This window comes from Dendronephthya gigantea, unplaced genomic scaffold, assembly GCF_004324835.1.
Source record: "Dendronephthya gigantea isolate DGI-Jeju-01 unplaced genomic scaffold, DenGig_1.0 000056F, whole genome shotgun sequence".
Lineage (NCBI taxonomy): Eukaryota > Metazoa > Cnidaria > Anthozoa > Malacalcyonacea > Nephtheidae > Dendronephthya > Dendronephthya gigantea.
In genome coordinates, this window is record NW_021163066.1 from 177,990 (window position 1) to 190,390 (window position 12,401).

A 12,401-nucleotide genomic window follows, 5' to 3' on the forward strand; every position below is an offset into this window, starting at 1 on the left:
TAGCGGAAAGAAGCAGGAATGTCGATCATGGCCGAAAGCTAGGGGGCACCCGGGAGATTTTTGAAATCAGTATAGTCAAGAAACGCCGTTTCCTATATTCTTAGCCTTCAAATTTATTCTAAAAACTGTATTTGTATCTCAGATAAAAATATGGAAAACGCACAAAAAATATAAAGTTAACTTACGTCTTACCAAAAGTAATATCAAAGGTACAACATGTGTGTCAATATCAACAGGGAGTAATGGAGTGTATATTTGACAGTTTAGTGTATTTTCCAGTCTGAAGAATATTTTCTTTAAACTGGATAATCTCTGTACACTCAAATATCCACGTATATTTGTAAAGGTAAAGATGCATTTGAAATATTGTACATTACAACAGAAAAATGATTGATCATTGATGAATCTATTTGTCTATTTAAGCCGTTTTTGTGCTCGACTGTCTCGACAAATAACATTCGTCGAGTTACATTCGACAAAGGTTGGGTTACAGAATACAAGAGTGCTAATAGTAATACACTGTCGCAGAGCTAAATTATTATTCAATATTCTTCATTTTTTGTTAATATCTTTCAAAAAGGGGATTTTCACTGGGGGGCCAAAATAGTGAACTGGGGGGGGGCAACATGAAGGGTGGGGGGGCCTTGGCCCCCCCAGTATATATGTTAAAAAAGGCCCTGGTGCCCCCGCCAAATAATTTAACAAAACAAGCTGTTGGATCTTATGTCAAGTTTTCTTTGAAGCATGAACGTCCATTAAAATACGAAATTATCAATTTTTGTTTACCGGATTGATCATATTATTCTTTCAGTAAAAAATCCTTTCACTCCTAACCGCGAGTGTTTTCAGTCGTTTCTGTTCACATGCTAGTCAAAAAAGCAAACTGAATGAGACCAGGAATTAAAAGCCTTGGATTCTCATTAACTGAAACAAAACGTTGTTTTTAATTAAAGAAACGAGTCGGGTAGGCAAAATTGACAAAACATATTTAATCACAGGTCACATTTGACCGACTCTTGGTGTCGGAATTTCCTGAACGGGGTATCAAATGTCGCATCATCTTTCTTGAGATCCTTGGTAACAAGCTAAGTTGGGACATCACTTGTCAAGAAACTGTATGGACATAAAGCTTTTGATGAAAAGGCAAACACGGTTGGTTGTTTCGGCTTATTTTAAATCGCGTGAGGTGATTAATTGCCGTGACTTTGTAAACCTTTCTTGTGTACACAGTCGCACTCTTTTGTGCGCTGTATTGCTAACTGAAATCTGAGTAAAATGGTTTCTTGAACAGGTATACACACTGTAGCCAAGGAAAACTACTTAAAGTTGTAGAGTGGTTTTAAAGCGTGTACGCGTTGGGTCAGTCCTTTTTATCGACATCTTTTATTCCAAAGACTGGAATTGATGATAGTAAAGTTAGCATAAAGGTATAATGTATTTAATATGCCGTATTTAGTGATGTTTGAGGGTGGTTTATATACATTAGTTTACACAGTTTTAATATACTATGGTAATACGATATCACTCTGCACACATATACCCATTGTCTATAGTGAGAGCGATAGTAAGACTTGTACCAGTCGCTTAACGTCTTCAGAATAACGTCTTTTGAATGGATTGAGTTGATATGATGAACAAGGATTTATGATCAATTCATGCAGTAGGAAGCTGTGTCTGGACGAAGGCAGGCCGCAGGGTAGTTAAGAGTATATTGGTTCGTCTAGACAGCCCCACACAGCAGGAAACTTGCATATTCAGTTAGTATTCGTGTAATGATCCAAGTGCCCAAGTCTAAACATAGCTGTGGTAATCTAAGGTACTACTAAATGACTAAATCCTGGTTATGATTTAAGTTTGATGAAAGAACAGTAATGTGGTTGCATGATGGACTACAAGAAGGTCTCTGAATGACAAATCTTTAAAGCCCCGTCCTTGACGTACGATGAAAACCAGACTACATAAGAAAACTCCTCGAGCTTCTCCAGAAAGTTTTCAACGTTCCTTCCCTGTCCATAGCATTAAAATCGGGACGATATACCCTGAATTCCGTCATAGCTCAGTAGTATTACCTAGCGTCTGATCTATCTCGTTGTCTTACAGAACTTCAATTTTTCGCAGACACAGAAATGACATTTTTGGGAGCTCCTCGCAGCAAAGACACGCGAGAAGAGGTCGACTCTTCAGAAAGCGTGACAACAAGTGATCGTATTTGGCGCGAGGTGGAGTTTGAGAGCGATGTTGAACATAGAGAAATGACTCAGACGTATGCTAGTGATGACTACCTCTCACGATGGCTGCCTAACATAAAACAAGCTGGAGAACCTGGTGTGTCACGGTGAGGGCATTATTAGTTTGTCTTCCACTGAAGATCACAACTGAAGAAGTTGCGAGTTCCTAAAGACTGTTTTAGCCAGACGGCAACCACTACTAAAAATGTCAAACTGTACAAGTTTGTTGCAACTTGTGGTAGAGCTTGACAAGTGGAACTGAAAAGAACTAAACTTTGTTTCCATTTTTAGGAAGGAAATAGCTGAGAAAAGACAAGAAAAAGATCATTCAAATGTGTTATATAAATCACCTTGCCGCTATCATGAGGGAAGAAAATTGACTCCAAACGATAAGGTAAGCTTTCATTAAGCATTTTGATACCTGAGTTAGTCTACAGTCGTAGTATTCTCGTATTTTAGAAAGAAAACGACCCATCAAAAAAGACGTACTTCGAAGCAATCAAGTGTTCTCCGATGAAACTGCGCCAATCCATAGCCACTTTTAAACGTCCCAAATTAGACGAGAATTTCAACGTATTAAAACCAAAGCAAAACCTTGCACTGCATCCTCGACCACCAGGCATGCCAGGACCATCGGTACATGCCGAAACAGACTCGTCGACGTCCATGGAACCAATGGAATTACTGAATGAGAAGTCTTCAATATTAGAGAAAGCTGCATTAGCAGGAAAATCTTCGGTTAAAACGATGCATAGCAAAACAGCAAAGGCTAAAACTAGTCTGGGTATAGTGGAAATGCGTGGTGATAATGATACGGGACAGCTAGGTAGTCTTTGCTTTCGCAAGGGCTTAAACAATTCTAGTGAGAATGTGTTGTCTCCTGGAAGCACAATGGTTGGTGGAAAGTTACGTCGAGTTCACAGAGGAGAGGATGGTGCGTTACTAACTGGTCGGAATAAGAGCAAAGAGCTGTTGGTGCGTTGCGAGAGTATTATGATTTATCCTAAGGTTTTAATAAACCAGAAACAACAATCTGAGAAGATCAGGCTGAACACGAACATCAAAGAACAGGTCGAGGAGAATACTGCTGGAGTTACCCGCAATCAGGTGGAGAAGTCCACTACAAAACCCGAGAAACCAAGGGAGGCATGGAAAGACAGCAATCACGTATCACTGTCTAAGAATTCTGAAAACTACACAAGACTGCCTCAGCTGACAGTCAAAGAATATTGTAAACCAGAAGGGCAGCACCGAAAGACGTCACTGGAGGAAGCTCTGGGTCCCCAGAAGGGGGCACCAGATGATGATATCATAACTGTCATTCAAACCAGTAAACGACAACCATTTGTCGAATCAAAAGTTTTTCAATACTCGACAAAAATCATCATACCTTTTGGCGAAGATGAGTTGAAGATTCCCAGAGAAACGACGGAGAAAGAATCGCTCACACAGCAGAGAGGGTTTGGATCACTAGGCGGGGGAGAAGAGAACGGGGAAAGGGGTGCACCCATAGAAACAAGACCTACAAGATATTCGGAAGAGAGCAATCAGCTTGCAGAGGAAAAGATTGGACTTGTGAAGCCAAGATGTCTGAAGGAAAGCTCGAAATTGAACCAACAAATTCGAGTGAACTCTGACCTTCTACTTCAAGTAAGACAACCTGAAACGGCTCGAACGTTTCCAGTAGCAACGCAGTATTTGACTGTGACTACACCAGAAACACAAGTGAAACGATTTCGAATCCCAACCGGGGGGGAAAACACTGATTTGTTTGTAGGACGGGAAAATCATCCCCCAAAGGCAAAGTCCACGGGGGCATATCGGTTCTCTTATAATCAGAGAGGGTTGTCCGAGTATAACAAGGGATTTGATGGGATACCTGAGGATGATGATGAGCGGAGGAGGAATTTAAAGATTGGCGGTAAGGGTCTTCTGAAGGCCAGACTTGCACGTCAGGAATCAGAACGATTGCTCGAAGATGAATGCAAGAAAAGGGTCCAGTTCTTGGTCAACAACTCGCGGTGATTCGCATAACGATTTGTGAGAATCAATTCATATTGATTGTGCCTAAATATATATATATATCTCGTATTAAAACGTATTCAGTAATAAATTAACGGCGAACCAAAGCATGGTAGCGCTTCCTTAAATCAGGAACGGCTATATTGACGCGTATATTTGCAATAGTATATTATGTTATATAAAAAATGGAAATATAATGTTTTTGTACAACATCAAACTTTTTGTGTGTTTGTGATAAATATAAAACTCCAAATACAAAATTTGAGAGAGATAAAAAATAAGTGGCCGTACATAACTGGATACATGGGGAAAAGTAAAACAGTGCCTGTATGGCAATTTAAAAATATTGATAGTATTGTATGAAATAATACGTGGTAGAAAATATTTTGTTGAAACAAGAGATCCAATTATTTATAACATAATATTCTAATACAATCTCACAACAGTTAGCAAATTAGCGTGCCCATAACGGACATAATTTTTTTACCCAAAAATCTATCTCAGCCAAAGGTGAATATTTTGTCTACAACAATGCTTTAAAAAATGTTAAAAACTTATCAAAATGAATACAGGCGTATCATTAATGATTGTTACATTTTTTAACTGTAAATATAAAACTGATCTATTTTTGTGTGCATTTGGCTTACCAAGTGGCCTGATACATTTGAAACCATGATAATATTACCCTGTCTGTGAACTCTTTGCTATCACTGCGCCGTATTGAGAGAAATGGGTCAAGATGAATTGTAAAAACAAAGTGACCGTGACCTTTCCTTAGTTTCATATCTCTTAAGTGGTATTCAAAAGACGATATGATAAGGCTTTGAGATATGCCACTCCAAAATGTTTTTATCATTCAGTACGAACGATAACTATACTATATATACGAGTGTAATTGTTTCATTTTCAAAGCTTCCTTTTTTTAAAACATCTGTGCGAATCACACATTGTCTGTCAACATTTTAAGGTTAGTTTAAGATAGATCACACTCAAGAATATGTATTTTCCTCTGCATCATCCGACCTCAGCCAACTGAGAGAGAACACAGAAGAGACTTAACTCTACTCACATGAGTTCTGTACAACATCAGATCACTTTAAGGTAGCTCTTATTGAAGAACATGTACCACCTCTGCATGATCTAACCATGCTTAACTCAGTCAACTGAGAGAGAACACAGGAGAGACTTAGCTCTACTCACATGAGTTCTGTACAACATCAGATCACTTTAAGGTAGCTCTCATTCAAGAACATGTACCACCTCTGCATGATCTAACCATGCTTAACTCAGTCAACTGAGAGAGAACACAGGAGAGACTTAACTCTACTCACATGAGTTCTGTACAACATCAAATCACTTTAAGGTAGCTCTCATTCAAAAACATGTACCACCTCTGCATGATCTAATCATGCTTAACTCAGTTAACTGAGAGAGAACACACGAGAGACTTAATTCTACGCACACGAGTTCTGTAATACATTTTAGATATATGTGTAAACATCCTGTATATGTTTTGCATAAAATCGTCAGACTAAACACGGCTGCTCGGTGTAGGCGGGAAAAATATTTATCAATGTAGAAAGATAGGAGAAAGTCTACAGCCTCAGTGTCTAATGGAAGACAGATTTATCACTGGCTTGTTAAATGATTATATACGACACTCAAGACTGAATAATTGCAATTTAATCAAGATTAAAACAGCAAACAAGATTGGACACAAAACGACACATTTCTGAATTGTAATTAAACTATTTAAAACTTAACTATTTTCACAGCAATTCTATCATTTGTTAGGGTGACGTAAGTGGATGCATGTTGAATATTTCAGAATGAAAATAAATAGGTTCTTCTAATGTACATAATATATCCACGAAAACTTAACTGAAGTAAATTTTGTACACTTTTCATAAACTAGCACGCGTATTCCGTTAATTCTATGTTCATCTGACAAGACTCGTTTCCTAATGTTTATTCTTAAAGTCAAAAATTGTTAATACGGGCCAATCACTATCTAACGTCTTTCTCTTAAATACTTCATCTCTTCTTCCGGTGTAGAAAAATCTCCTTTTCTTTGGTCTTGTTTGATTGCCTCGCTACCGTACTTCGGGATATTGTTTCTTCCAGCGATTGAAGAATGAAGATTTTTCATATCTCTCTTGAACTGATCTAACTGTTTGCCAAAATCCTGTTTCTTTTTTATCAATCTGGACTCTTCCATTTCACTTTGAAAATCTCTCTTTCCAGGGCTGACCGTAGGTAGTGGTGTAACCAAAGACCAGTCGACTGCGGGGTATTTTTTCTTCAGATAATCCAAACCTTTCTCAATTTCGGTATCATTGATAAACACAAATGAAGATGTCCTGTTTGAGTTTTTTAAAGACTTTTTTGTGCTATCAAAATCTCTCTTTCCAGAGCTGAGTGTTGGTAGTGGTGTAACCAAAGACCAGTCGACTCCGGGGTATTTTTTCTTGAGAAAATCCAAACCTTTCGCGATGTCAGTGTCGTTGATAAACGCAAATGAAGATGTCCTTTTCGACTGTTCTAAAGAGTTTTCACCATCAAATTCCCTCTTTCCAGGGCTGACTGTTGGTAGTGGTGTAACCAAAGACCAGTCGACTCCGGGGTATTTTTTCTTCAGATAATCCAAACCTTTCGCAATTTCGGTATCATTGATAAACACAAATGAAGAAGAGACTCTTTTGACCTGTCCTTGTCGGGCTGGGGTACCGGGGTTGTCGATATTTCGTTCAATTTCCACAGGATCAAACAAACGTTTGTTCTGGCCTGAGCGTTGAAGAGGAACTCCATCGTGAGGCTTTAAAAGAACGGCGAAAATGACAAGAAAAACTCCTTGTTGAAAGAAAGCCATGATATTACAAATGAAATCAACAACCAATTTACATGTAATCCTTTGCGTTGGAATCACTTAATGTTTTGGCAAAATTTCACGGCGCGCAAGGCTTTTTAAAAGGCTTGGTGTTATCGTGAGGTAATCTCTGCATCTGATTGAATGAAACAGAGCGAAGATAACAGTCGTGCTGATGTATGAATTGTGTTAATATCTTACCCCATTATAACGCAGACCTAGCTATTAGCAGATGGGGCTATATATAAAAATATTCTAGACCTGCAACTGTTGCCTTGGTTTGTAAACGCACTTGACGGAAGTTCAAAACAAATCCGGATTCGTTAAAAAGAATAATCTTTAAATTTCTTTCACTATTTTCATCAGCCTTCCGCCTTCGGGGCATTTTCCGACAGAGGCGTCTGAGCTTGGCCATAAATGTAAATTTTTTTTCTTTAATTGTTAGTTGAAGAAAAAATCTGTCCCGTTTTAGGTTACTGTAAATGCTGTAACGATGACCCTGGATAATTTGAAACTCTAAAGATATCTCAAACTCACAATCATATATGGCTTTACATTTATCTAAATTTTATGCCTGTCCTTTCAAAACGAACTAGAGTTTAGATTTTTCATCGTGTATCTGCGAACCACAGTCCCTCCTGTGTAGAGAATATAATCTTGATGCTGAGACTTTTTACAATTTTTTGTGATTTTTCATAATTTGTTGTTCAAAACTCCTGTCGAGTTTCATCAGAAAAAACTGTTTTTATAATTGCTTACGCTGTACTGCTGAGTTCTGGGAGGATGGGAGGACAAACTAAATTCACGCGTGTTCAGATATTGCGTGTGCGTATGGTGCATGCGATGGTTTCTATGACCGGGAATGCAAAAAGCCACGCAAAATTATGACGGGAGGAAAGAGGCAATTATAGAAGAAGCAATATATCATCAAGTTGTGCGCGGTCCGGACTCCGCTGAATTAGTTAAAAAAGAGATAAAAAAAAAACGTGGCTTTTTGTCAAAATGTTCGGTCATGACATGCTGACAGGAGAGAGAGATCATAGCAAGAAATATAACACTACAAGATATAACACTGCAAGCAAGCATGCAAACACCCACGTCCATTGGAGAACAGCAACACTCAGAAGTTTCTCCTTTTTCTTTCTAGAACAAACTAAATATTTTTATTGTATATAATTTTGAGTAAACAGCATTTCTAATCCTGAGGTAAGACGTTTCTTTGCTTGAAAAGAATCATGTCTTTTTGAATATAGGAAGTAGACTTGAGGAATCAAACGTCAATGGCTGATTGGCAAGTCTATTTACTGCACGATAGTGGGTAGAACTGAATCTTAAACGATTTTGAGTAATCAAATTCTGAAAACCTTGTTCTCTAGTTATTGTGGTACAGAGCTATTCTATAGTTATCATTTGTTTCCTTGCGTGAGGTCTAAATTAATATCAAATATATTTGTTAATTGATGTATTCTTGTCCCGTGTCCAGCTAAAAAAGTCTCAAGTGTTGATAGCGGGACAGCAGCATAGTCGTATGCTAAAAGACGCGTGGTATAATGAAAGAGACTTGCCGCCAAGGATTGAACACCGCAGCCGAAAGATATGCAAAGCAAACACACAAAAATTCGACAAATTTTCGCTAGGATTTTCAAGAATGGAAAACGTCCAAAAATTTATTTAAGTTGATAAGTAATATGAAATACACGCAAAACTGACTATAAAACTATACAATGAATTATGAATTGTTATTTTGAGTGAAATACATGGGTATCAGCCTAAACCTTCTTTTGTAAGGCCGACAGATGATCAGTTAGGCAAAAAGGTCCAAAAATTGCTTAAAATGTATAACAATTTTGGCTGAATCTTATCAGAGAGGCGGCTGAAGTTTCCTCACGTGTCAGTCCCGCCCAACCGACCTCGAACTCTATGGCAAATGCAATGAATGCATAAATACATGACGGCTCATCAGGAAACAGCCGAAGATTTTTTGCGCATTTTTACACGGATTGAAAACATACCAAGACGACTTAGCAGAGAAGGTTCATAATCCACAGCCAAAAAAAATTAAAACGAAAACGTGGAGTTATCTCTTGAAGGCACAGAACTTATACAAGTGCTATACCAAACACACTGTAGTATTTTAGTTCCATATAAGGGCACGTATTTGGACTATATTGAGTATTATATGAAATCCTTCGCGACGAGCTGAATATTGCTTTTAAAATTTCATTTTTTATAGATAATTGAAGTAGGGCGCAAAAATGAACAATTCGCCCACAAATTTATCTCGTACGTATAACCTCGCGTTAATCATTTGGCGCTAATTAAAAAAGAAATCGAAAGAGAAGGAAGCGGATCATTACCTTTAAATAATCCTCAGCACGTATCACTTCACCTCAAAATTGATGTTGTTGTTTAAATCGTTTTTATATCGTTTCTTTTATGAACAGTTAAATGAAATGGAATTGTCGTATGCTATACAAGACTAGTTTGTTCGTTATAATTGATTTTGCGTGGGTGAAACGCTTTCGTTTATGCTTCCTCCAGGGTTATTACAGAACTGCCCACGTATATTTAAAAGATTAGAGGGGCAACGTTTTTAATAATAATTTCTGATCCCCGCCCTTTGACGATAAGTCAAACATATTTCAGTTATTGTCCAACTATATAGTATATGCTTGTCGGTCCTATGTTGGATATTAAAGTGATTAAATGGTTGAATATCAGACCAGCTGACTTTTGTCTAATGTAGGCCACGATAAAAATAGTTAAACCAAATTTATATTTAGGCTGACTTGGCTTTGACATGTTTTTGGACACGCGACAAATTTAAACCAAACGTTGCAATGTCTATTTCTGATTGTAACAATTATGGTGATGAGCTAGACGCCGATTAGGTAGCTAATGGGTTTCAGAAGTACTTGAAAGAATTACGTTCAAGTTCAAATAGGTTAGCGCAGGGGGATATTTAAAGCACACAAGATAATCCTAGCGATACTAAAGTACTTGATGAAGGACACAAAAATCGTATTGGCCGACTAAATTCAGCACGGCCGAAATCACGAATAGTTTACGAATTAGAGCGATGAAGAAATTCTGAACGGGCGGGAGGGGAGGGGATTGGCGTCATTGGCATGTTGTGCGCTTCATGTGAGGGGACGAGTTTCTCGCAGGATACGATCTCTTGCGAGCAGTAGATCTCTGTCTGCGTTTGACGCTGCTGTATCAGATGGTTCCAGTTTTGAAACTGGACATCCACACACCATCATTATCAAGGTTGAACGAAAATATTTCACTTAAGTTTCTACAACTTCGGATATTTTGCTGGCCCATATACTGCTTAAGCTCTTCTCAAAGTAAATTACTAAAACAGCTGTCGATCAGTAGAGTACGAAATATAAATAGGTGCATGTTTAAAAATGATAAATTCTCGTGCATACGTAGAAAATGAATATCCTAAAAATATAACTATTGTATATATATTATTTATATATTATATACTATTTACATCTTGCAACCAAATTGGTGCCAAGAGTGAGGTTTGTTTGTTGATCAATTTTAGGTCAATTTGAATCTATGTTTCATATTGATTTATCGAGATATTCCCCACAACAACAAGTGTTTCACTCAACGAGGTACTCACAGTTTACAAACACTTCATATTCGTTGTGTGTGGAACGTCTTTTCCAGACTGTTTAATTCTTTGGTGTATTGCTCTTGTTCGCTTGAGAGTAAGTTTTGCAGTTGAGCTCTTCTAACCTAAAACAAACAGTGGTGGATGAAGGATGGATTTACTGGAGGTGGTGCAGGGTGCACCCTCCTTATCAGGCTGGTGCAGGTGCTGGAGTGGTGCAAATTTGGGGGTCTTGATTATGTGAAAACCTAGTGAAGTTGGAAACCTTGGCATAATTGGAAGCTCAGAGTAACACTTGAATCTCTGCCATCTTGATTATCCCATTTTCAACCTTGATTATCCAAATTTTCCGGCAACCCTCCTACCTTCACCCCCTACCTTCACCCCCCTACCTTCACCCCCCTACCTTAATCTGCTCTCTCCTACCTTAATCTATCCCCCTACCCTAATCCTCCCTCCTACCTTCATCTGCCTCCCTACCTACAATACCACACTAGAACTATCCCTTGATCATTTTCAAAACACAAAGCTTTGTACATACAGCAGTTAGTTCTTTGTTGGAAAGGAAGAGTTCTCCTTTCATCTCTTCTGAATTTCGTCTTGCTTTCTTCTTAAAACATGTCTATAACAAAAAAGAACTTATTTCGTTCACTGTTTGGATTCACAATGCTATTCAATCACCAATATTTAAAGCTGAAGTATATAAACATACCTCTTCCAGTTTTTCCACCCAGTCAGCGATAAGAATTGTTCTCATATCACTACGAAGAAAAAGAAGTTTGTATTATGTCAAGTTAGTGAACTAATCACCTAATTCAATTGATGAAACAGCACTAAATTGCCAGGCTTCAGTTGATTTGCAGCACATATCCATTGCAAGTTAACAGGCTATAAAACGTACGTCAGAATTGAACTGGATCTGACAAAACTGGATTGTGTGAACAGACCCTTAGCACAAGTTGTTTCATTTTTGTCAAGACTGTAGTCATGACTCAAAGCTTATAATCTTGCACTATTTCTTACTTACTTCTTCACTCCATCTTCCTTCTGTGTCATAGCTTCATCATTCTAAAATTGAAGTCATGAGAAATGAAAATATGAGTACACAAGTTTCACATGTTTTGTAATTAAAATCTATGCCAAAAAAACATAGATTAATAAGGCTTTGCGGTCTTTAGACCTTACATAAAGCTAGGCTATTACTTAGAATCTGCACGAACATATTCTAACAATCCACTGAAACAGTACACACTTGAATAACTTGAACATACAAAAGACAACTGCTTGTATCGGCCTCGTGTAGGACTCAAGTTTCCACGCACAACTAGTATCTTATACTTACTTTAATTCGCTGCTTTTGTCTTTCTAACGCCTTTTTCAAAGCTTTAGCACTTGGGTTTACAACTTCGTATCGATACGAGGTGGACATAGACATTTTAAGATCGATTAAATGGAGAAAAGAGCAGTGATTTGAGGTTAAATTCTTCAAAAAAGTGAAGGAATGAAGTATGTGGCAAATTAAATGAAATGCACAATCAACTGTTTCGTCATAACCCGGTTGCTTAGCAACAGCACACAAACACTGAACTAAATGATAATCCTGGAGTGTCATACAACGACACTGAGCTGTATATGACCAGCAGTGAGGAGCACAGAT

At 37.9% G+C, this 12,401-nt stretch overlaps 2 protein-coding genes across 5 annotated transcripts; one reads left to right on the forward strand and one right to left on the reverse strand.

Moving 5' to 3' along the window:
* The first annotated feature begins 1,016 nt into the window (after positions 1 to 1,016).
* Positions 1,017 to 4,301, forward strand: LOC114529505. Of its 4 annotated transcripts, none has more exons than XM_028551320.1 (5): positions 1,017 to 1,186; positions 1,292 to 1,427; positions 2,119 to 2,335; positions 2,520 to 2,622; positions 2,688 to 4,301. In XM_028551320.1, the coding sequence occupies exons 3-5, from the start codon at positions 2,127 to 2,129 to the stop codon at positions 4,251 to 4,253; spliced, it is 1,878 nt and encodes a 625-aa protein (XP_028407121.1). In that variant the 5' UTR covers positions 1,017 to 1,186; positions 1,292 to 1,427; positions 2,119 to 2,126; the 3' UTR covers positions 4,254 to 4,301. The 4 variants fall into 4 exon arrangements, with proteins under 4 accessions (XP_028407121.1, XP_028407119.1, XP_028407120.1 ...); XM_028551318.1 differs by having other exon boundaries at positions 1,017 to 1,152; XM_028551319.1 differs by having other exon boundaries at positions 1,017 to 1,427; positions 2,101 to 2,335.
* A 6,274-nt stretch (positions 4,302 to 10,575) lies between these two features.
* Positions 10,576 to 12,262, reverse strand: LOC114529480 (uncharacterized protein C1orf189 homolog). Its single transcript, XM_028551300.1, has 5 exons — positions 12,087 to 12,262; positions 11,772 to 11,812; positions 11,457 to 11,505; positions 11,286 to 11,366; positions 10,576 to 10,869 (listed from the first exon to the last, which is right to left on the reverse strand). Exons 1-5 carry the CDS (start codon positions 12,177 to 12,179, stop codon positions 10,768 to 10,770), a joined length of 366 nt encoding a protein of 121 aa, XP_028407101.1. The 5' UTR covers positions 12,180 to 12,262; the 3' UTR covers positions 10,576 to 10,767.
* Between the last annotated feature and the right edge of the window lie 139 nt (positions 12,263 to 12,401).

Excerpts from the sequence above, each read along its gene's own strand:
- LOC114529505 (XM_028551319.1), top strand. The coding sequence starts at position 2,127 with ATGACATTTTTGGGAGCTCCTCGCAGCAAAGACACGCGAGAAGAGGTC. Across the intron at positions 2,336-2,519 it reads GGAGAACCTGGTGTGTCACG|GAAGGAAATAGCTGAGAAAA; the intron begins GTGAGGGCATTA and ends TTCCATTTTTAG. Across the intron at positions 2,623-2,687 it reads AATTGACTCCAAACGATAAG|AAAGAAAACGACCCATCAAA; the intron begins GTAAGCTTTCAT and ends CTCGTATTTTAG.
- LOC114529480 (XM_028551300.1), bottom strand. The coding sequence starts at position 12,179 with ATGTCTATGTCCACCTCGTATCGATACGAAGTTGTAAACCCAAGTGCT. Across the intron at positions 11,367-11,456 it reads GGGTGGAAAAACTGGAAGAG|ACATGTTTTAAGAAGAAAGC; the intron begins GTATGTTTATAT and ends TTTTTGTTATAG. Across the intron at positions 10,870-11,285 it reads CCAACAAAGAACTAACTGCT|GTTAGAAGAGCTCAACTGCA; the intron begins GTATGTACAAAG and ends TGTTTGTTTTAG.